Here is a 25,065-nt window from a genome sequence, read left to right on the forward strand (position 1 = left end):
AAGGTGAGGTGATTTCGCCGCTTTGTTTTTTTCAAACTTTATCTTCAACTTTGCTCAAATATATGTTGTTTTAAACATAATTAATTATTAATCAATCATTATTAGTTAATTAATATTAATTTCTGTAAAAATTAAGAATTAAGGAAGGAAACTCCATTAATAATCGATTTTACTTTGTAGGTGTAAGCCGGAAGTTGCGCGCAGGTCTTACTTAAGCCGCTGTGAGAGAAGTAGATGACGCTGTAAACTCTACCTTTCTCTTTTTTTATAAAACATTACGGTTTAATGGATGTGTAATAGCTGTATGTGTTTTTTTAGCAGTGTGTTTTATCTTAAAGCTAAAACAAACCGTTAAAAACCAGCTTTATTCTGAAGGTTTCGATCGGAAGCGGAGTGGCGGTATCACGTCAGAGGCCATGACGACAGGAGCGCGCGGCTCAGTGTGACAGATGTTGTTCGAGGAGAAACCGCTTTACTAAACTGGGAGACGAGAAGAGGAGGAGGAGAGCGGGCCGTGTCTGGATCTGTCCCCGCGGAGGAGAAGCGGCGCTCACCGAAACATGTCCGGGGAAAAGGCGGCGGCGACTCCCTGCAGCAAGTTCCAGGCGAATATTTTTAATAAGAGCAAATGTCAGAACTGCTTCAAGTCGCGCGAGCTCCATCTGCTCAACGACCACGACCTGGAGCAGGTGAGTTCACGATCACCTCAGGTGCTCCTGTCATAACGTTTAGCCACGTTTGTTTGGATTAGTGAGCTTTCTGGATAAAAAAAATGTTATCATTAAACCGCCAGCTTTAGTCTAAAAACATGCAAATATTTAATATGAAGATGCTAACTTTAAGATTTCATTTTGGTTGATCAGTAAAAGAATCAGAAAAGGTCATAATTTGTTTTATTTTATCTCTGAAATGTTCGTGTCAGGAAGTCTATATATTCAAAGTGTCCCATGTCTCCCAGAATATATAAAAGTCCCACATCAGCCTCCCTTCAAGTCGAAAGGTCCACAATAAAACTATAAACTATAAATAAAACTTATTTTCCGTGGTCTTCGGCATAAAAATCAGACTTTTAAAGTTATTTAATCTTTATTTTTACCAAACCAGCGGTTTATTTTTTATTACGTTTTTAATTAATGGATTTCTAGATTTACTATGTAACATATTCTCTTTATTTATTTATTTATTTATTTATTTATTTTAACATGATTTTTCTTTACTTTTAGATTATATGGTATAATTTTATATAGCCTAAAATATTACAAATGTAAAAAACTTAAAAAGAAATGTTGACTTTAAGTTTTTAGTTCATTTTTAAACCATTTCATCAATGTTAGGAGCTGTGTCCAAATTAATAACTAAGGTAGGTGGTAAGGGATCGGGGTTTGTTTTATTATGTGAAAAATGCTTCCACAGCTATGATTCAGGAATGCAAAAATAGGGCTGGGTAATGAGTTTCCTAGGACAAGGGAGAAACAAAAATTGAAACTCTGCACCCAGAATAGATTAAAAGTCATGACTAATTCTGTGATTTCACCACCCAGCCCCACTACAGTAACCTCCCTGCAGTCCCTTATCCCATTGTTCTGCAGAGTAGCAGTCTTTGGAAACCCGAATATGTAAATGAACTCTGATTAAATTACATGATGTGATTAAGACTGATGCATCAATGCATAGATAGTGTTTACTGTTAATTCTGTTAACTGTTATTCCAGTTAAAGGTGTGCTGTTAGGGTTGTTGCTTTGTATTTTGGGATCAATACTTATAAATAGTTACTAAGCAAATCTAGTGGAATAAAAGATGCCTTCACCTGTAGTTGTAGTTTCATTTAATTCTGTTTATGAAGGAAAGACTGGGAATTCATTGGTTTTCTGTTACTTGTAAATTTTTTAAATGCATCAATCTGTCAAACAAAAGCCTGAGGAAAAAATAAATTACATCATCTTTTTACCAGGCGTGCTTCAGCCCTGTGTACTTAGTGCTGAGCAAAACATGTCAGGACTGAAAACACGCTTATGAAGGCGAGGTGATGTAAGGAGGTGATAGTGACAGCTTCCTACATGCCTCACATTGTTCAAATATGCCATCACTTTGTGTCCCCCCTCCCGCCTGCTTTTGCCGGGCCCTGTAATTTCAACACCGTTCATCAAACCTGCAAACACCACACACGGTTTTCCAGTGACGTTGCAGGCTCAGAGAAAACCACCTTGTTTTGCTGTAATTGTGGCACTTTTTCCCCAGCGTTTTAATGTTTAAAATGACTTTGAAAACAAAAGAACCCAAGTGTCTGAGACAGGAGGAAGCACAAAGAATATAAATATGTTTATTTAATACTTTCGGGTCACCACAGCGGGTAGCTCACCATGTTTGATACAGCAGATTTTTTTTTCTTTTGGCCAGATGTCCTTCCTGACTGAATCCTAAGGGGATTTGTGTCTCCCCATGGAATCAGAACCAGGGATCTTTTGCTTGTTAGGCGAATGTGTAAAGCATGGCATGAGTTAAAAGTGAAAACTAAGTACAACCTCACTTAGAGGGCAAACACCACCCAGGTGCTACTGATCAATGCTCAGACCCAAGAACTCCGTCTCAGTCTCTACAGGCCTCAGCTAGCAGGATAAATGTTCAAGTTTATGAGTGTAAAATTAGAAAGAGACTGAACAAGTGTGGATGATTTGGAAGAGGTCCAGGATAAATGAAAATATATGTAGGGCTTATGTTTGCAAAGCTTTCTGGAACAATGTTTTTAGACTGATGAGAGTAAAGAGGAGATGTTTGACCACAATGCACGCAACCAGACTTATCATATCAACATATCAATGCCTCATACCAACTGTCAGCTCAGTGGTGGAAGGATGAAGATTCGAGCACCTTGTGTTCATTCAGTAGACTGTGAACTCCTCATACCAACGTGTTCTAGAGTCAGATGTGAGGCAATCTGGGTGATTGAGTAGGAGAATAATCCAAAACACACCAGCTGATAAAGAAAAGACTCAAGGTGGTGGAATAACTCAAAGTCCAGACCTCAAACTGACTGAGACTCTGTGGTCGGACCTGCAGACAGCTGAACGTAAAGCAGTGCTGCAAACCTTAATGAACTGAAGTGACATCGTAAAGACGAGTGGGCCAGACGTCCCCCACAACCATGCAAGTCTGAGATATGTGTGATTCTGTTTTGTTGTGAGGGTTTTGTGCAGCTCCTGAAGAGTTACAAGGTTGTTTTTGTAAATTTAAACTAAAGTCTGAATAAGTTATTCTGTACTTTTACTGAAAATTACCAGGGGAAACACATCCCAGGCTATTTATGTGCTTACATCTGACTTATGCTGTGGCACTGTTATTGCACTACAGTGCTGCTGAATGAGTTATTCTGTCTCATCAGAGAACATGGACTGAAAATGCCCTTTGTTTTGCTCTGCTGCCTGTGAGCTGCAGTCTCCGATAAAACACTGTTAGGTTCTTTTTATCTGTCAGATGTAAAAGGCTGATATTGGCGCCACGCTGCCGGCAGGGCGGGCAGGTGGGTAAAGTGGAAACCCAAGTTTCTGAATGTGATAACTCAAGAACGAAGCGACGTAGGAGTTTCAAATTAATCCCATAGGTGTATCTATCAGGAGGCTGAGGGGTACCACTGAGCGCTGCCAGTGTTTTCTTCAATGTTCATAAATATCATTATTACACATTTTCTTGAAATATTGTGATATAGTTTTGTGGCTACCCATGCATCAGGTTATTGCTGCTAAAGGTGGTTCTACAAAGTGCTGGATCACTGACGTACTGTCACTCAGAAAAAAAGTTTAAACCTGCTGAGACGCTTTATATTTCTAAATTAAAAACCAAACAAACAAACATGTGAATATTGAAAGAGGAAAAACAAAGAGCCCACAGATCCACGACGTCACAGAAGGTGTTTTTGGCGGGTTTGTACATGTTTCTGTTGTCAGACTACAGGTTCAAATCCCACAACAATAACAACAGGCATCAAATCCACACAGTTCAAAACACTGACTAATATATGACATCACTGTCCTGTGTCCTTCCAGGCCAAACCCATCTATGCAGGCTGGCTGTGTTTGGCTCCAGAGGGGACAGATTTTAACAACCCGATGCAGAGGTCAAGGGTAGGTCAACTTTTTAAAAAACACACGAGTGTGGCATTAGTGTGATCCTGTGGTGATTTTAGTTTCCTGTCCTTCATCGTCAGAGATGGCAGCGGCGCTTCTTTATCCTGTACGAGGACGGCAGCCTGAGCTTCGCTCTGGATGAGCTGGTGAGAAACAGCACAGATACTAAAATTACAAACAAATGCAAACATAAAACATAACACGGAGTGTACAGTAAGCCCCAGCCTGTGCATGCATCTGCATCTACTGTATGTTTTGTTGGGATCCAGAAGGCATCTTTAAGCCAGATGTTGTGCACACAACCACAGCAGATGATGTGGGCTTAGCCCGTCCTTTAATGCACACATCCCCCCTCTCTGTTTCTCTGTCATCCCCTTAAATCCCGTTCCCTTTCATTCCACACTTCACACCACAAACTGCTTTCTGTTTAGCGGCCATAATCTGAAGTTTTAGTAAACATGACGTCTTAACTCGCTCTTTGACCCCTGGAGGAATAATTTGGATGTTCTGATTCTCCTGCAGCCCAGCACTTTGCCACAGGGGACGGTGAACGTGAACGTGTGCGCAGACATCTTCGATGCAGAGCCCAGGACGGGCCAGAAGAACGCCCTCTGCATCGTCACCCCAGAGCAGGAAGTATTCATCCGTGGTGACAATAAAGACATCATTAATGGGTCGGTATAAAAACCTCAGAGTAGCGTTAAAAAAAGAGATTGCTGACATGTGTGGGCACAAATGAGCAAAAAGGGAGAAGCTTTCTTGAAAACATAAGTTGAAAAAAAAAGCCTTTATTTTGAAAAGTTGGCATGTTAAAGGCCAGCGGTAATTTACTATGAATAACTAAGGGCCTTTATTCTGAAATTCTGACAGCCTTGAAGCATCTTCATTGCTTCCTGTATCTAACTACAGTCTTTTGTTTTGAAAACTGGACATATAAGTGCATTTTGATAAATTCGTCTAACTCAGGTCTTGTTTTATGTCAAACATAAGACTCAGGGACCAAAATCAGCCCAGTAAAATCTACAGTCTGGCCCACTGGATGGCTATGGAAGGCCACCCGGACATTTAACGGCTTTTTCATACATTTAATAAGTTCCTGTTTTTTCCATTTTTATCAGTAGGTTTGTTTTTTTTGACAATTTAAGTCAAGAGACATGTTGACATATTTCTTTCATTTACTGCAAAAGGATTTTTTATCATGTACAAAAACTGAAATAGATTTTTGAAATTACTCTGCTTATTATTACATTAAGATGAAATGTGTAGTTAAACTTTATTACAATGAGAGAAAGCTCAGTTTCATTCCTCAAGATCAAATGAGCGTGACAACTCTGATCTAAATAGGGCTTCACATTTAGAAACTCTCACATACCTCTTGTCATCCTGGTAGCTTTCTATACCTACTTGGAGGCTTTTATTTTGAAAAGAATTACATTTAGAGGCGTCCTGATGGCATTGTGTCATGTTTTGTCTCCAGGTGGAGTGAGCAGCTGGCAGTTTATCTGCGAACTCACAAACAGAATCAGAAGAAGAAACGCAAAGTTGAGCCTGTGGCCAACCAGGTATTGTGCTCATGTGTTAAAGTGTCCAGTTTTTGTGTTCATGCATGCTGATTATGAGGCTTATTTCAGACAAGTTTATACCAAAGAATCAAGACTGGTCTTATTAAGATGAAAACCACAAATGTGCCAGTAAATAATCACCTGTCAGGAGACGTTTAGACGATACTTCCTCAGTGAAAACCTGAAAGAAACACCAAGGAAGAAACTTTCTGATGCCTTTGAAAGTTTCAACTTCATTTCCAAATGAAGACAGAAGAAAAGAGTTTAGAGAACTCTGAGTGAAATCAGAGGAGTTCATGGTGACTTTCTAAAATATGTAACAGTAAACCAGCTTTGCATGATTCACAGATCAAAATAATCCTTATTTATCTGACTCTTAGCCTCAGTGCAGCCCCTCAGTTCATCCTCTGTTTGAAAATACTCTGAAATAATGTGTTTTAGCTCCTCCCCGTTTAAGCCAGCTTTCCTCCGATTGGCTGCCCCTCCTAAACAGCAGGTGGTTCGTGGATCTGTGGTCAGAAATTAGGCATATCCCCCCTCCATGACATCACAGAGACACAGTGACAAGAGTAGAAAACAGTGTCTAAAAAATTTGTATTTAGAGCAGAATGAAGCATATGAGAACGTTTAAAGTGTCTGTTATTGTACAGAATCTGTTTTCAAACATGAACTGTTAATTTACAGCCACATTATTGTACCTGTATTCATTTAATGTTAAAAGTGTGAATTTTCTTTGTCTCTCTAACAAACTTCAGGAGCCCAGTCCAGCAAAAATGGTAGCAACCGATCCGAGTTTTCCATCCTCGGGGAGGGACCGCCCAGAGCCCGGCCAGTGGCAGGAAGACCAGCGGGACGGGGGGCCAGATGCGACTCCCATCTGGACTGTCACGGACACCGAGCATCTGGGCCCTGAGCGGACCCCTGCAGGTGCAGCGGAGGAAACCATACAAACACACACACAGGCTTTCATGTCTATCAGCCAATCACAGCCGTTTCCTGTCCTCTCGCACCATCCTAACGTCCTGCAGATGTTCGCACACTCGCAGATTTTTATTTGTCCATTTCGTTTAACCCTCCTCTAACCAGGCGTACCGGCTGAGCGCTCACTCGCGGGCAGTCGGGGGAACGGGCTGGATGAGTTTCTGTTTTAACAGGAAGTGGAGTTACTTGGAGAGATGTGCAGGAAATCCTGAGCCTCTGACCTTCAGGCATCATAAAAGCCAAACGGCAGACATGAGCCCTCCAAGGCCTCTTAAACAAGTCCTAATGGGCTTGATGTTCGGCACAGGGCAGGTATTTTTCCCTGCTGGAGCTTCAGGCTGCGACAAAATGGACACGAGTGCCCATCTGGCATCAGGCTTGTTGCATAGTCTGGAAAGGTCCCATAATGAAGGTCTGGATTAACTCCTGCTGACTCTGACTACAGGCTGCTTCATTAGAGAGATGGAGGCTAAACACAAAGCTCCCTCTGTCAGGATTCCCCTGCTTAACAGGCTCTCCTCTGGGGAACTCATCCAGTTTTTTAATTTCTTTTGCACATTTATCCCATTTCATTATGTTTTCAACATTTGGAGATTTCTAATGTTTACTGAAACAAACACATCAGCTGAGATTTCAGTCAGTTGATTCTTTGACCTTCCAGTTTAAAAGCTCTGCGTTTTCAGAAACAAATACTTTTAAAATGGCTCTACAGATGCTCTCAACCATTTTTAGACAAAAATAAAAGATCGTAAAACTTGACTGTTAGTTGTGCAGGTTCAGGGAATAATTAAATAAATAGTCGGCAGACTTATTGCTACAAATAAGGGTTAGCGGCAACCGTAAAATCACAATGGATCCACTTATTCTTAAATCAGCTTAAAGGGGAGTCTTCTACCTTTGCACTGAACAGATATCAGTTATGATGATGACGGCTTGTGGCTCGATTGTTTTGCCTGTCAATAAATGTTCAAGAAGTACACTAATCAGTACATGCTGATGCTTTCTTTGTTTCCAGACTAGGCAAACAGAAATCCGATAAACCCGAGTTCAGACTTGTTGTTTCATATTGTTGACATGTCAAAGTTTTTTTTAGTTTTTTACGGAGTGGATTTTCTTTTGTCTTTAATAAAATGTTTAAACGTTTGGTGAATGTGCAGTCCTGTGAAAAAAGTGCGCCTGGCTTTTTGGCGGCCTGTAGAACCACCTTTACCAGCAACAAAACAATCGTTTTCTGTACGACTTTATCAGTATCGGCAGAAAACGTGAACTTTGGTCCAGTCTTGTTTGCAGTGTGGCTTCAGTTTATGGAAGTTTGCAGTCCTTAATTAATGCACAGCTCTTCAGTCAGGTTGGAGATTTGCTGCTGTGCTGAGGATCATTGTCCTGTTTCATTTGCTCCAAGCTTTAGCTGCCATACAGAACGCCTCACGCTTGACTTTAGAATACTTTGGTTTACACAGGAGTTCGTGATTGAGTCAGTGACTGCAAGGGGCCCAGGTCCCGTGGTCAAACATCTCCACATTGGCCTCGCTTGTCCACGGCACGTTGTTCTAGAAGTCGATGCAGCTTTGCCAACTAAACCATGCTGCCGCGGTTTTCTCCTGGCAACACTTCCAAACACGCGCACCTGTTCAGTCGTTTTCTAGTTGGACTGTTATGAACTTTAACCTTTAACATGCTGACAGAGGCCTGCAGAGTCTGAGATGGAGCTCTTGGGTCTTTTACAGTTTCCCTGAGTATTACCTGACCTTGGGGTGAATTTGCTGGGACGTCCACTCCTGGGAAAAACTGCAAAGTGTCTTGAATATTTTCCACCCGTGACTCTTTCTCACTGTCGAATTATGGATCTTTACAAAGGGCCTGATAACCCTTCCAACACTGCATGAGTAACATATATCCCCACAAAGCTTCCTAAGTTGAATACTTAAATTAAGACCTGCACATTAGAGAAAATTTACTGACTTAAACTCGACAGGAAATCTTTGAAATCTGTCTTTTCTGCTTCTTTAGTCGGGCTTTGCTTTTATTTTTGCGCTTTCACAGTGTTGTCAGTGTTAACGGTCTCTTTGTATCGTAGCAGCCAAAACAAAATGATTAATAGGCTGTCATACAGTAAACAGAGTACTTCTCTGTTGATGCTACCATAGCAACTTTACAGCATTAACTCTAAATGTGGGATTATCCTCTCCACAATGGGGAGGAAGCGAAAACACCTGAACCATCTGCATGACTTTTTCTGCGTGTTTTTCCCAAGAGAAGCTGCTTTAAAGTCATTAAAAATAGACACAGAATGATCGGATTTAACTTTCTGCTTAATTCATTTGCTCGTCGCGAAAAAAAGAAAGAAATAATTTCATTCAGACGCAGCCAAAGGAAGGTTATTTCCATATGCAGAGCTGCCTATGTGACACAAATTATTACAGAAACTGCAAGAAAAGGTGGAGCTGGGGTGGAAGTGGGTTGAATGTGTAGCAGAAACTGTAGGAAGTCGAAAGCAGCTGAAAAAGTTGAAGAGAAGAAAGTGACAGATTTGTGTATTTGAAGGCCTGTAACTCAGACTGTTTGTGTAGTGTGAAGGTACACTACACAGTTACTGCAGAGTGAAAATCTGCTGATTTTAAGGGGCAGTGATTTTCCTTTCACCCTGTGATTTATGGCTTATCGCACTGTTGAACTGATGCAGTGATGACAAGCTGATAAAAGTCTGAATATAAAGCATCAGCTTGACATTGTTCTTTTTATCAGAGTGGTAAAAAACTGTGATTTTTGTTATTTTAAATGGTGCTGAATGAGGTAAAACACTGATGTGTTGGTGTTTCCTTAAAAGCCGGCGGGAGAAGGTTGGGATGAGTGAAATGATTTGTGGTTTGTGAATAAAGCTTGGCTGAGGTTTTATGGCAAAGGGACGCCTAATTTCGTGGACTTAAACCAAGCTGTGGTTTGATGTTCCTGCTCTCTGATGATCTAACAGTCTGAAACTTTTTTGTGTTGGTTTTATCTCCAGGCAACGCCTCCTCCTACCTGTGCCTGGACCCCAGGGGCTCTCTGACCTCAGCCGGCTTCGGCAGCTCGGTCGGTTCTTCAGACTTGGCGGCCTCTGAAAGCTCCGACACCGGCAGAAACAACCGGCTGACTGAAGCCAACAACATCCAAACATCAGCAAACAACAAGAACCGAAGGCAGGACGGGAGGTTAGAAGCGAAGCTGCTTCCTGCTCATTTTAAACATCTTATGATTACATAAATCTTCGTGTTTTGGAGCAAGCAGCTTTTTCTTTTCTTATTTATGTTTGTGTGTAATCTGTGGGTAACTCATCAGAGCCATTTAAAGTGCACTGGCAGAGAAATGTGCAAGCAATTAGCACAAAGGACATCCAATGCCTCCCCCAGCATAAAGCCGAACAGGCATCACACACCGCTAAACGGCAGATCAAAGCCTCACGCTCTACCCCTCCATTAGAGATCTGACTGCTGCATTTTTATATTTAGCCAAGAGAAACCCTCCCAGTTTGTGCCCCAGCAGCATGCGAACGGGTCACGTGAGGAGAAATCATGTCAGCTCTTCGCTCTTGTTGCCTTTTTGGGAAACGAAAACACAAAATCCTTATCCCTCCCCCCCAAATAAGGTCAGAAATTCCAAAACGCTGGTGTAATTAGATATCCTCGGCATTGTTTCTCAGGACCTCAACACTGACAGTCTGCCTGCCAGTCAGGGAACGAACCTCAGTTTGAGGGCACGGAAGTGTCTGAACCCACCAAATCCTCACATTCAGAAAGGAGTTAAAGAAACCGGCCTCTTATAAAAAGCCCCCACAGTGTGCTGGACATGACAAGAAGAAACACTCAGTTCATTTCAGGTTCATCCAGGTTTACTTTAAAGGTGACACAGCCTCATGTGTCCTTATCTATATGAATACCACAGGTCTGGGTTTATAGTTCTTCTGTTTGGTGACTTTTGCCTCGATTTAATAGAAAAATGCCATTTTTGACCTTTTGAAATCCCGGAGGATGAATGTGAGCAGGAGAGCATCCACAGACTAGTATAGGATCCCGTTAAGGTCCTTGAACCTGAGTGGAAGGAGAATCTAATCAGCTCTTCCTGTTTTCCAGCAAAAACAGATCGGAGGCCACCAGGAAAGAGCAGGAAACGGGAGCATCCATGTTGAGGACGGGCAGGAGCGAGACTCGTACCAACAAACGAGAGGTGAGATGTAAAAAGTGCTTCTGTGACACAGAACCTGCATCTGTTTTCCTTTCTCTTTAAATGAGTGGTCAGTGCGAGTGTCTGAAACTGTGAGCCCAAAAATCTGCGACGTCCAGCTTCTTTTACCCCATCTTCATCTTCATCTTCAAGCGTGCTGAGTTTCATAAAGTTTTTTCAAATATCCTCTAAATTCTAATAGAAAATATTTTTATTGGAGCGTGAAATCCTTCCAGCATGTTTCAGGTTTTCTGTGAGAAGCCTTCTTTAAAGTCAGTGATTAATGGGGCGTGTCGTTCAGTTTCTGCAGGTTTCTGCATGTTGATGCATTTATGAAACAGTACTCAATATTATGCAGCCATGAGAAAAAGAAAGTTTTCCCAGGACTCTGGAAAAAACTCAAGTCCTGAGACAAACAAAGTACATCCCAGTACTTGTACAGTCACCTTTAGCAGGTCTAACTTCAAATAACAGTCTTTAACATCGCTGTGGAGGCATTTTCTTCTTCTTCCCACCACAGCATTTCAGTCAGAGTGAGGTCTGGACTTTGACCGGGACACTGCAGCTCCTCCGTTCTTTTCCTTTTCAGCCAGTCTGCTGTAGATTTGCTGCTGAGTCACATCTGACTGATAATAAAGAGAAGCTCATCATCAACTCAGAGGCTGCAAGATGCCCAAATCGTCATCCCCCCACCACCGTGCTGACTGTGGGGTGTTTGGTTTACAGTTTAAAGATAGTGTCATCATTGATGTTATTTAATATGTTTGTAATACATTTGTCTCTTAATTTTATACCATGCTTTTCACCCGTGGAAGTGAAAATGGCATCACACTTCAAGGGTTTTCCTGATATTGAAAATCTAGCATCATAACAACCCTGGTTTACAAACACAGCTCATTCTTTAAAACTAGTTTAACCGTCAAGTTTCTTAATAGACAATGGGACGTATTTATCTCGTGGCCTTCCTGCGAAACTTGGCTGGCTTTGGGAGGCAAAGAGAAAGATTCAGTTAAAATATCTGAGTGAGGTTTTCTTTCTTTGTTGTCAAACTGGGCGACGATATTTAGAACCTGGTCTATCCAGTTATTATCGGAGAAGGAAGACCTGAACAGGTCGTCAGTATCACAGGAGTAAGAGAGTGAAACACTCATAGTCCTGTGTGGACACAAAAAAACCACATAGCCAACCAGCCACTGGATTCAAACCCACAACCTTCTTCCTGTGAGGTGTGAGAAGGCTTCATATTCAGCTCATCTGTAAAACACCGCTGGGCTCTGGTCTCTGCTTAATAACCCACATTTTCTTTTTAACAATTCAAACGAATGTATTTCATTTGAATCATGTTTAAAGTTAAAGGAATGCCCCTTTAAAAACAAAAAAGATGGTGTTCTTTAATAATTTTGGTAAATAAATGATGTTTTTGCCATGAGCGGGCAGCCGTACTGACCGCTGGCCACTGTAATATTCAGTATACAGACAGAGAGCGCTGTGAACTGGTGACGGCACAGACAGACGGAAACATCCAAAAATTAGAAAACTAAAGACAAGAACAAACACAGAGACAGTGTTGTTATGTAATGTGTAACTGGGAGGTTGGTTTCACATTATTACAAAAGAGGCCTATTTTTAACCCGGTGAGAAAAGAGCCCAGAGCAAACGATAAACAACAAGATGAGAAAAATTCTCAGTGAAATCGTTTATTGTGGTGAGGCTGTGCAGGAGCGCAGAGCTTATAATAAAAACGTGATTGAGAAAATAAAATTTTAAGTCCTTCAACGCCGGCATCCAACAATTAAAAACCCGCTTCCTGCCTGCGGTCGTTGGCTAACCGTGAACAGGTAATGATTAATCCTAGCGTGGGTTTGCCGTGATTCAGACCAGCCGTCGTATCCAGCTGTGCTCAGGCTGCACCGGGCCGGGCCGCGAGGTTGGACTGGTTTGAACATGACTCAGGCAGCAGCCAGGTGCTATCCATGAAAGACGTCACTCTGAGGCCGAAGGTCCGACCTGATCAAACGCTGCCCAGAGTTAGACGGAGAGTTAGGAAAACTCCCAAATTACAGTCTGAGGCTGTTTGCTTCAGTCTGTCAGTGTGGGTGTAAACAACCTGAGGACCCGTTCAGGTCTTCAGAGCGCTCATTCGGTCTAAGCCGGTGATGAGAGCGTGGCGTGAAACGCGTGGACGAGCCGTTCGGGCCGTGTCCGGGCATGACTTTCTTCACATGAGCGAGCACATGTGTCGGCAGGTGGGAGGGAGGCTGGTGATTCACTGCGAGCAGAACTGGTTTTGATGCCCTGAAGCAGTTCAGACGCCGTTCCTCTTTATTTTCCAGGGATTCGGAATAAACCAATTAAATATGAGGACCCGAGGCGCTCGGGGATTCTTCGCGATTCTCTTGAAGTGCTGCTGACGGGCTGAAGAAACACATGATGTCATGTATTTACCGATAAACTCGGAGGAATGAGCGCCTCCCGGTTTCCAAGCACACATCTGTTTGTGAATGCTAGTCAGTGTGTCAGGGCTAGACCCCGGTGATTAAGGAGGTGAGCAAACCCCAGCAGGAGTCTGTGTGACGGCAAAACACAAACATTCCCACGGATGATACTTAAAGCGAGATCACCTGTTAAACTGGGCTCACTGTAGTAAATATCCAGAAATGTTTTCAGGATTTTCTGTTTCTGAAAGGAGGGTTTAGTAGTTCAGATTCCTCCTGATGAGCCAGAAAAGCAGATTTAAAGGAGAGTCCATTAAACGAAGCAGGAGAGGCCTGTGGGCAGCGTGTTGTGCAGCACACATGAGATTAACTCGCTGTTTCACAGAGGGACCAAGGACCGAGCAGCAACCTTCAGCCAAAAGCTGGCCCTCCTCTCATGTCCACCTGAGGCATTAGCCTTACGGCACATGAGATCCCTGCTTTACCCAGTGAGTTACACCGGCACTGGAGCTCACTGGTGTCTGCTAATTCAAGTCAACTGTCATTGTGTTGTTGGTGCCTCTAAATTTATTTATGACTCATAACATGGCTCGCTTTGTGTGCTGACTGTGCAAGAAGTCTGTGTTTGTGCATTGTACACATAAAGTTTAGCTGACAACTTTCCTCTCCATCCTCGCATCCAAAATGGTCACACATGGCTTCACATTTCTAAGCGGGTTCACTGCCACCCCACCCCCCAACCGACTGAGGTCTACCCCACCTGGGACAGGTGTCTCTGAACCAGTAAAAAAAACGGATGAATGGATTTTATAACGGACAGTCAGATCTCACACTGCCGTCTCCAGGCAAGTTTCTTTTCCCCTCAGCTGTAAAAGACTGATGGGTTTGTTTGTCACCCCGCTGGGCCGGTGGGGAGGTGGCATGGACACTCAAGTTTGAGAACTTCTGTGGGAAGTTCGCGTGTTCCCCCGAGGCCTGTTTAGGCTCTCTCCAGGTACTCAGACTTCCTCTTGCAGCTCAAAGATGTACACGTTGGATTAGCTGGTGATCTTTTTTAAATTGGTCGTGTACAGTGAGTAAACAGCGTGAGTGCATTACATTAGTCTGCTTCCTTCAGCTCTTTATTTTAGTTTGTTCGCTCCTTTCATAGTAAATCGTTGTTTTCAGCAGCCGGAGCTGCTGCAGAAACATTGTTAAATCACAGATGGTCGTCTCAGTGGCCGCGGTTAATCTTTGATTAAACACACTCTCCTTTTCCAGAGGATTTACTTTTTAAATACAGCAGCAGCAGCAGAATATTTAGGCCCACGCGTTCATTTATGTGTCTTTGGGTGCGTTTGTTTTTCTAGTCATGAGAAGGTCAAAAGAGCCTGTCTGGAGATTCTCGAGTCAGCCTCTTCTTCTTCTTCCTCACTTCCTCCCCCTCGGTTTTGGGAGGCCTTCAGGGAACAGAGGAGCGGCTCTGTCTGCAGTCAGAGCGCCGCGCTCCTCCGCGCGTCGCGGCTTTGGATACTTTTCAATATAAATGCCAGGAAAAAAAACACAAAGAATGTTTTGTTGTGATTAAACTGGACATTTTTCCCCTTTAAAGTGGTTATATAAGGAAGAAGAATGAATCTTTTGAACAGCGGAGGCTCAAGTAAACAAAAAAAGGGGACCCTTGTTTCACTTAATGCGTGTAATCCAGAGTCTGATACGTGCTGTTAGAGCCGGCATGAAATCTGATCATAACAGGCGTGCGGCAATCTCACTCTGAGTTTTGGAGCATCATTTTGAAAAGTAAGACAAAAGCTGCAGAGTCCCGGGGATTATTTATCCTCTAAAACCTTTTTCATGCATTCCACGGTCAGACCCGCTTCAGCGAGTGAGAGTTTAACAGGCAGTGGAGAAAAGCCCGCCGGGCTCCCCGTGGTGCTCCGCGGCGGGCCTAATCCTCACAGCTGACGTCTGTGCCAAGCATCCAGACTATCGGTTACTCTGGTTGGTGGAATGCAGGCAGCACATGCAAACAGCCTCCGTCCTGATTGAGGAAACGCGTCACGTCTTCTCATCAGTGAAAGCCTTCCTGTGAGGGAAGTTCTTATAAGTTTAATTTGGGCTTCTTTTTTTTCCTTCTGTAGAAACTTCAGTCGTGTGGAGATTCGTCCTCTCTCGTTGCCCCCCCTCCCCAGAGAAGAGCCAGGTCTCTGGACCGCAGGACATCAGACACGGCCATGACGGTGAGCCACTGATCCGAGGGCAGTTTCAGCCTCGAAGTTTCCAGAAGTGACTCTAAGCACAACTTTTTACTCATACCTGATACTGATTATTGATCTGATCCCAGCAGAAAGCTGAGGTAGAGACCCTCCTCTTACCTGTAAGGAAACATCAGGGGAAGCGTCGTCTGTTCTGACCTTTTCAGGCACGTTTAAACTCGCTTTGACCAAAAACGTTTGCAAACACACAGAGAGAAGCTGTCGGTGGAGCAGGTGTGACAAACCTCCAACTGCTGAAACTCTACCCTGCTGACCTGTGGCATAATAAACACAGTCCTACAGATCAGTCAGGCTCAGACTGATATCTGATTCAAACATGAGATGGTGTGGAGTTCCCCCCTCCTACCCAGCCCTCAGTTTTGCAAATGGAAATACTACAGTACTAAAAATCGATCTAAACCTACCTGGGCCTGTCTGTAGAAGTAACTGCCACCCAAATGTGCCACTTTTGGCAAGCCGTGCAACCAAGTGTTTGTGGTAAAAAAAAACATCTCAGTCTTACGAAACTCCAAAACCTTCATTTTGTTTTTGTTTTTTGAGCACGATGGGCAAGTCATCCAGGTCCTGAAGGAGCAAAACAGCCCCAGACCATCACACTACCACCACCATGTTTGGCTGTTGGTGCTGAATGTTGTGTTAGCTTTACGCCAGACGTAACGGCAGTCAACTCAACTCATTAGTCCACAGAATTTTTCCCAAAAGTCTTGGGGGTCGTCCAAACGTTTTTGGGCAAAAGAAAAACAAACCTTTGTTTCTTTTTGGTCAGCAGTGGTTTCCTCCTTTCAACTCCCCCATGGATGCTATTTCTGCCCAGTTTCTTTCTGAATGATGAATAATGAACTCTGACCATAACTGAGCCACATGAGACCTGCAGTCCTTTAAATGTTGTTCTGGATGCTTTTGTCTCTTGGAATAATTTTGATAGGCCGGCCAATCCTGGGAACGTTCACCGCTGTTCCAAGTTTTGTCTCTCACCGTGGTTCACTGGAGTCCCAGACATGGCTTTGTATCCCTTTGAGACTGATAGATGTCAGTGACTTTGTTTCTAGAGATCGCAGCTGCTTTTTGTCAGACAGGTTTATTTAAGCGATTTCTTGATCCAGCCGGTCTGACAGTGTGGCCGAGTGTGAAGTCAGCTTTTCAAATCATTTAAAAACTGCATTTTGTATTTACTCTGTTTGTCTTTGTCTAGTGTTAAAATTTATCACATAAGTAAACTACTGGTCATAAATGATGGAAGCAACAAACAGTCTCAGCTCTTCTCTTTTCTGTGTGTTTTATTCAAACTTTGTATTTTTTATCTTCTGTACAGCCAGACTTGTTAAACTTCAAGAAAGGCTGGATGGTCAAACTGGATGAAAATGACCAGGTAAACATTTTAAAGTAATCCAAATCTGGCTGTTTCAGGTTGTGGTGATGATTTAAAGGATCTTACCAGCCTGTGTGAAATGTGCTTTGCTTCCCTCTAGTGGAAGAAATATTGGTTTGTGTTGTCGACTGACAGTCTGAGATACTACAAGGACTCGACGGCCGAGGAGGTACTTTAAACCCGGCTTCATAAAGTAGAATATAAACAGTTTTTGTGCATTTCCAGATCTTCACCACGTTTTCTTTCGTCTCCTCACAGGCCTCAGATCTGGAAGGAGAGATCAACCTAATGAAGTGTTACAATGTGTCTGAGTACCAGGTGCAAAGAAACTACGGCTTTCAGATCCACGTAAGTCTTCGCTTCTGCATGTCATCACTTCATGTTCTGCTCTAAAGATGGAGGTTAGTTACATGTTTTTATGTCGCAGACACCGAAGGGCGTCTTCACGCTTTCGGCGATGACCGCGGGGATACGAAAGAACTGGATCCAGGCGCTGATGAAGAACGTCCATCCGGCCAAAGCCCCTGATGTGGCCAGGTGATCAAATCAAATCAAACAGGTTTTGTGCAGGTTGTGCAGTTTAAAGTGTTTACAGGTGATTTAAAGATGAGATAAAAGTAGATGAAAGATAAGGTGAAGCTAAAATAAAACGTTGACGTACTAAAAGCACTTAAATGATAATAAAAATGATTGATTATTCTTTTTAAATTTTAAATCATCCTGTTCTCAGTTTACCTGGCCAGCACATTCCCTGCAGCCCACCTGAGGTCCTCCCCAAACCAGACGTGACTCAGGACTCTCCCTCGGCCGACGTCTCCTCGGAGAGCGAGCCTCACCCCAAAGCCAGCAGCGTGACGGAAAGACGGCGCGAAGGCCGCTACAAAACCTTCGACTGGGCTGAATTCAAGCCTGAGAGCGAGCCGGCGGTGGACGCCGATCTACAGAAATCCCCCTGCTCGCTGGAGCTGGGTGACCTGGAGCGAAGGAAGCGGCGTGAGGAGAGGAGGAGGAGGTATGAGAAGATGCTGGGCTTCTCTCTGCTAGAAAAGGAGGGCAGCGTCCGAGCGCTGAGTCCGAAATCGCAGCAGAGAATGGAGGAGGAGATGGAGGAGTGCTGGAAGCAGGTGGAGAAGACAATGTTCAGACTGGAGAGGACGGTCCCGCTGTTTTCTGACGGGAGAGATGCAGAGGAGATGGAGAAGGTGCTGCAGAGCTACAGGAAGGCGGTGAGTGGACTTTCAGTTTTAAAGAAGCATGACCAGAAATAAATGATAAGTTGTCTCAGAGTCTGTTGATGTGTAAGTTAAACCATAAAAACAGGTAATTATGCAGATATTATTGCAAGTATATCTTTAATTGACACAGTTGATCAGTTTGTCTGTTTCTTTTCGATACAGGTATAAAATGAAAAGTAAGGCTCACCTGATGGAGGGTGTGTGAGGCTGTGTAGATTAACTCTTTGTGTACTTTGTGTTATTGGAGGTGGAAGATCTGAAGGTTCAGTTGGAGGAGTCGGAGCATCGACGACAGGAACTGGAAGCTCAGCTCAGCGCAGAAAGATTTCAACATCAGCAGGTGTGAGAAAGCAGCTTTTATCTCAGACACTCTTTGGTGTTTGGTGTTTGATGTTTGTTGTGTTTGACTGACTTTGATTGTTTCAGTCGGGTTTCTGTAGTTTTATGACCTTTTTTTTTTTTCAGCTGGATTCTCCCGTCAGTCCTGAAGCTGATTTTTACCCATCAGATATGAAAGAAAAGCCACTCAAAGACCCGACGAAGAGCCTGAAGGAGGCGTACAGAGAGCTCCTGCAGCAGCAGAACGTCATGAGACAGAACATGAAGGAGCAGCTCGGCCAGGAAACACCTTCACCAACACCACAGCTGCCCAGCATCTGGCTCTGCGATACAGGGGGCGAGCTGCAAGAACTGGAGGATTTATTATCTGAGACAGCAGCCTCACCTTTACTGTCACCTGCATCAGACAGCCAACACTCTCAGAGTGAGGGAATGAGCTTCGATGACAGGACAGCCGACCTCCAGGACCAGCTGCACGCAGACGCCCGTCAGCTGTTTCCTGTCTCAGAGACACAGGTGGATAAGTTCGGCTCGTGGGCCCATGAGTCCGCAGAGGGAGACGAGTCCCAGCTGAAGCAGGTGACTCCTGATCAGGTGACCCTGGAGAAGCTTTCCCTGGAGGTGGAGCTGCTCACGAGCCAGAACGAGGCTCTGAACCAGCGCAACCAGGAGATGCTGAACCAGCTGACGGAGGCAGACCGCGAGATCGAAAGGCTGAAGGCGGAGCTCAGCAGCAGGTACTCAGAGCCCCGTGACCTCCCTGAGGTGGAGCAGCAGGGGAAGACCAGGGTGGAAGATCTGGCGATGGAGCTGAACTTGAAGAACCAGGAGCTCCAGGAGGCCCAGACGCTGATCAGCTCCCTGGAGGAGACCCTGAGGGAGACGGAGGTCCTGCTGCAGCTGAGCGACCCGGTAGGAGAGGATGAAAACAAGAAGAGGGACGAGAAACCGGAGGGATACCTGCTGCGGTGTTTCGAAGCGACCGAGGCCAAGCTGACAGAGCTGGAGAGACAGCTCGACCAATCAGAGCTGAACTGCAGGGAGCTGCAGGAAGCGGAGAAACTTTCCTGCCAACGAGCGGCGGAGGCGGAGGCTGACATCAGGAGGCTGAATGAGGAGTTAGAGAAGGAGAGGCTGAAAGGAGACAGAAGTGTTTCTGCCGAGGAAAAGACCCAGAAGGTGATCGAGGGGATGGTCGCAAGGCTGAGCGCTTTGGGGAGACTTTTAGAGGCGATCGACACGTTGGAAGGAGGTGAGGCGAAGGTGGAGGAGGGGGAGAGGAGTCCTGCTGTGGTGAGCCAGCTGGAGTGGGAGGAGGCTTTTTGGAGTTTGCTGCTGAAGAAACTGAAGGAGGATCCGTCCAAGCTGATCGAGTCCGCAGATGTGCGGGTCGGCGAGGCGGCAGAACAGATGGTGCTGGAGACACGAATGCTGCTCATAGGCCACCGTCTGCTTCAGACCGAGGAGGTGGCGGCGCAGGAAGGCAGAGAGGGCAGACGCGAGGGCGAGGCTAACGATATAGCATTGGAAACCACGAAGACGGAGGAGGAGAGCGGCATGAGTGACTTGAGTGACTTTGAGCGTTTCAAAGCCGTCACACAGATTAAAATGTCTATGCTGGACCAGCTCGCCGCCTCCCTCAGCGCCGCCGCCGTGCACGAGGAACTCCAGCCGACAGCAGACAGACTGTATGAGTTTCACTCTTCAGATCATCCTTGGATAGCGTCGTTCATTTACTCGGCGGCAACCGAAGCACTTTACCGCCATCGATTGTGCAGGCTTTGGGCTAAATACGCCAACTGCTCAAAATGCGCCAAACTCCGGGAGGAGAACGAGGACCTCAAAGCAAAACTGTCAAACCTTGAACAACGACGCACATCGAAGATGAACGCAGGCTGCCAGACTGATGAGATTTACCTCCAGGACGCGGAGCTTCAGGGCGCAGAGGAGAGTGAAGAAGAGGAGGAGGAATTGATAGATGAGATGGAAATCCCACAGAAGGTCTCAGATGAAAGCTTAGAGGAGAGCGATGAACCAGATGGAAACGTGGAGCTGATTTCAGCTCTGAGAAGAAAGGTGGAGGAGCTGGAGGAGCAGCTGACGGTCTCAGAGGACAAAATGACTTTGGTGCAGCTACAGCACGAGAAAGAGACGGAGAAGCTGAAGGTAGGTGCCGCTTTCATCCACTTTTGTTTGACTTCCTGTCACGAGCTTTGTGTGTGACCTGTGTGAGCGTCCGCTGTGCCTGCAGGTCACCTGCGAGCGTGGACTCGCCTCCATGGAGGAATCTCACCTGAAGGTGGTTGAGGGGCTGCAGCGTCGACACAAACAGGAAGTGGAGCGCCTCCTGGTGGACAGGGACAGACTATTAGAGGAGGAGAGTGCTGCTACTGCAACAGGTGAGGGAAACCGCCCAGTAAGAGATGAGGTGTTGCCCAAAATCGATTCAGTTTCAAATATTCAGACTTCCTCCTCTTCCTCTCAGCGATCGAAGCCATCAAAAACGCTCACCGCCTGGAGCTGCAAAGGGAGGTGCAGAGGAGATGTGAGTTCGAGAACAGCAATGGGCTCTCAAACCTGGAGGAAGTCCACAGGCAGCACAGGTACGTGAGCATCCCAGCAGGTTTTACAAGACAGGAGGGAAACACTGGAGTTAAACCAAAATGTCATTCTGGAAAAATCATCACCGCAGGCCGGCGTCAGGACAAAGAGCAGACTTTTGATTCTGGTGGTCAAAGATGTTTTTTACAGGGAGAACAAAAGCACCTGCAGCTCACAGCTCTGTGCCAGAATCCACAGGAAACCTTTTCCCCACCAACACGGTGCTGGTGCAGAGCCTGAACTGAACTGGCTGGCAAATGTTTTAAATCCCATGATATTTTTTTTTCAACAATCAGAGCCCGAAAAAATCCTACCTGCCCTCCTCCGTGAAGGCAGGTAGGAGGTGCTCGTACATAACATAGAACATGTAAATCACAGCAGGCTCTCATACTCCCAGCAGTTTTCTAAATCAGTCTATTTTCTGATGGAAATGAGTGAAACTGGATCCAGACTGGGAACCAGCACCCTGTCATAACCGCTGCAGTTGAGTGGGAAGCAGCAGTGATGAGAATTGGCACCTTTGTCTGCTCCTCTGCATCAAAAGGAGCCAGCTGAGGTGTTTCAGGCATGTGATCAGGATGCCAGTGAGGGGTTTGGGACCCGGTGCAGGCCCAGTACAGATCGAGTCTGTCAGCTGGTTTGGGAACACCTCGGTGTGCCGACAGGAGAGCTGAACAGAGAAAATACGGATAGGTTGTGACTCTCAGTGTGTGTCTTTGCAGTGAGGAGCTGGCCTCCTGCCAGCGGGAGCTCGAGGTTTTATCGCAGCAGTTTTCTCTGAAGTGTCTGGAGAACGGACATCTGGTCCAGGCTCTGGATGCCGAGAGGAAGGCCCTGTGCCAGTGCCAGCAGGAAAACCAGGACCTGAGGACCAGAAACCAGGTGAGACGCACAATGAAGGCCGTTAACGGCTACTTCTGACATCCTGAAATTTAAAGACAGTTCAGATCACTCTCATTTTCCTCTGCAGCTTTCTGATTTAGCGTCTAAGTCTGCGGCCGCCATCGTAAAAATCTCAACATGACGATTGTTCTCTGTTTAGGTCCATTTATGCAGCCTTTGTTTACACTTTGGTGAAACACTAATCGGGATAATTCAGTGTTTTTACTGTTCCTAAGTAGATTCATGGACTTTTGTACTTGGATCATGTCAGAAATCATTCATTGTTTGAGTGTTTGTGGCTTTACAATCTTTTGCACGCACATTAAAAAGCTGAGCTGTTGTTCACTGTGAATAAAAGCTGCAGGAGTCAAAAAACAGGCGAAAGATATTCACAGACTCCAGTGAGACCAGAGGTGTGAGCTCGACTGTCGCTGTGGGGGTTTAAACATGTCTCCAAATACTTTTAAAAAAGTGTTTTTGAGGTCAGAGGTGAAGCAGCTTGATCGTTTCTCCTGTTTTTCACTTTTACTTGTTCAGGAGCTGAGCGGCCACCTGGCAGCAGAGATCACCAGACTGTGCACGCTCGCCAAACAGGACGCTCTGCCGCTCAGTCAGGGGATGGACGTGTACGAGATGGAGGTGAGTTCGGCTACTGCATGGTCATCGAGAGGATTTTAGCCACGGCTTTATTTCCAGCATTCAAAGTTATTAAAAAGGACCGAGTAAGAAGAAGTCCCACCCTCTATTTTGCTGTCCAAATAGAGGGGCAGCCAATCAAAAGAAGGCTTGCATAAAGGTGGGTGGCTTTAAAAGAAAGAGGACCTCAGGGAGAGGATGAACCTGAGGCTGCACCAAGGCCCAGGATCAGAAAAATAAGGATTCTTTTGAATTGTGAGTCATGCAAAGCTACTCTGGAGCTGGTGTCAACTCTCGGCATGTGATACCCTCTGGCTCCATCAACACAAACTGCAGTAAAAACTGAAATTACACCCACTCTGGTGATTCCACATAAAGAATGATGGTTTTTCATGATTGGCTCACACGTACAATATGTAAACTATGTAAATGTGCTCGTGAGCCGACTCAAAGGTTAAAAACACATTTCATTTCAGATCACGCTGCGAGTGAAGGAGTCTGAGGTCCAGTGTCTGAAGCAGGAGATCACGTCTCTGAAGGACGAGCTGCAGTCGGCTCAAAGGGTCAGTTTCACAGCAGCTGCACTAATAATACAAATATTACTAATAATAATATTGTAATCTGCTAGTTAACCAGTCCGTGCTGCAGAGTTTCATCTGTTTTTAAACCTCAGTGTTTGATTTTGAGAACCGAGGGAGTGCTTGAGCCTGAACAGCTCATACTATCAGACTAAATAAGCAGATAATGTTGCTTCTACCAGCGCGGGGCTTCCAAACATTAGCTGTAGTCACGATCTGTGTACAGGTGACTTACTTGCAGGGTTCGAGTGTGTTAATTAGGACTGAGGGTGATCTGTGCCTGGAGTCGATCGAATCGAGTGGACGAAACGGCTAAATAAACCAGATTTTGTTTGTTTTTTTGGTGTGACAGGACAAGAGGAACGCGACAAAGAAGTACAAGGACATGTACACGGAGCTGAGCATCGTTCGGGCAAAAGCGGAGCGAGAGGCAGACGAGCTGAGAGAAAACCTGAGGCTGGCTCATCAGGCGCTGGGACGGACGTCGCCGTGACGACTTGTCAGTTTTATTTCCTCATTATATGCCACCTCACCCCACAGTTTACTTCAGATTTTTATAGAGATAAAGATGTTTTTACTGCTTTAACCTTTCTGACACTGAATCTGTGATGTGTTTGTATTTGCTGAATATTACCATATAAAAAACTGTAAAATATTTGTTTTGTTGTTTGTCATTTTAGGAAAATATTTTAAATTAAACTCCTTTCCTGGCTGATACAGCTGCACTGTAATTTATATTTGTATTCAGGCTTTAACACTGCAGTGTTTTTATTGTAAAACTATTATTTTTATTAAATGAATTTGTCTCATTGAACCAGCGATGTTGTGTTCCATTGTGCTAAAGGTAAAATGCTTTTCATTATTGCACTGGGTTCCTATACAGTGGTCCCTCAGCTATCTCGGGAGTGATGTTCTAAAAATAACCCGCGATAGGTGAAATCCACAAAGTAGCCAACTTTATTTTTTACAATTATTATGGATGTTTTAAGGCCGTAAAACCCCTCACTACACACTTTATACACTTTACTCATACAGGCACGAACATTTTCAGAATTTTCTCTCTTGTTTAAACACTCTTAAAGTTCAAACCTTCGTAGAAAAATAAGTCCAGTAGTATAGAATGAAACCAAAGGCACCCGCAGGAGCCTATGACGGTGCAAAACATTTCATGGACATTCTTGTGTTTGTTGGGGAGAAAACTTACAAACATACAGTACAGCACTTCAGAGTCACACTGCTAGCATCGAAGATTTATGTAAATTTGACAAGCTGAACGCCATCTGTACTGGACAGCACGAGATTGATTGACAATGGTCTGCAGCCAATCAGGACGCAGAACACAGTCGCTGTAAAAAAAAAAAAAAAAGAAAGAAAGAAAAAAGGATGCAAAATTGCACAAAAAAAATTATGAGACCACGAAAGGTGAACTGTGTTATAGCGAGGGACCACTGTATATAAGAAGTTTTTATCAACACATTTACCTTTATTTTGGCAGTTGTGGCCCTCCGTATCATAGAGCTACATGTTTCGTTATTTAGCTTCTAATTAAAATAAAAAACAGCAATAATTTGTACCAAAAATAAATAGATAAAAATGTAACAGTTTTTTTATTAAGTTATTCTGACATTTTGTGAAGACGCAGCAGTAAATAAGAATCAGAATGTGAAAGCTAGAAGGAGTGAGTGAAGATACCTGGAAGCTAAAGGTGATTTCCAAGTGAATATTTCACAATAAAAGCCCCATTTGTGTGACGTAGGAGTTTATTTTAGATTTCCATGAACATCATTTTACATGGTACTATTGAAAAGAATGCAGTTAATAAATTATTAATATGCAAAATTCTATACTTTAGGGAAGTTTGTTTCCGGCA

General features: G+C 44.4%; 1 protein-coding gene across 1 annotated transcript; it reads left to right on the forward strand.

The window, feature by feature from the left end:
• Window positions 1-377: 377 nt before the first annotated feature.
• Window positions 378-23,840, forward strand: LOC102199576 (myosin phosphatase Rho-interacting protein-like). Its single transcript, XM_005739961.1, has 22 exons — window positions 378-689; window positions 4,042-4,119; window positions 4,203-4,268; window positions 4,645-4,796; window positions 5,600-5,684; window positions 6,440-6,611; window positions 9,670-9,856; window positions 10,775-10,868; window positions 15,421-15,519; window positions 16,868-16,924; window positions 17,025-17,093; window positions 17,183-17,272; window positions 17,352-17,461; window positions 17,655-18,150; window positions 18,407-18,499; window positions 18,625-20,664; window positions 20,750-20,897; window positions 20,984-21,101; window positions 21,822-21,981; window positions 22,519-22,620; window positions 23,094-23,180; window positions 23,548-23,840. Exons 1-22 carry the CDS (start codon window positions 561-563, stop codon window positions 23,686-23,688), a joined length of 4,773 nt encoding a protein of 1,590 aa, XP_005740018.1. The 5' UTR covers window positions 378-560; the 3' UTR covers window positions 23,689-23,840.
• Window positions 23,841-25,065: the final 1,225 nt, after the last annotated feature.

The sequence above is a fragment of the Pundamilia nyererei genome, unplaced genomic scaffold (assembly GCF_000239375.1).
Source record: "Pundamilia nyererei isolate P.nyererei 1_Seehausen unplaced genomic scaffold, PunNye1.0 scaffold00095, whole genome shotgun sequence".
NCBI classification, from domain to species: Eukaryota; Metazoa; Chordata; class Actinopteri; order Cichliformes; family Cichlidae; genus Pundamilia; species Pundamilia nyererei.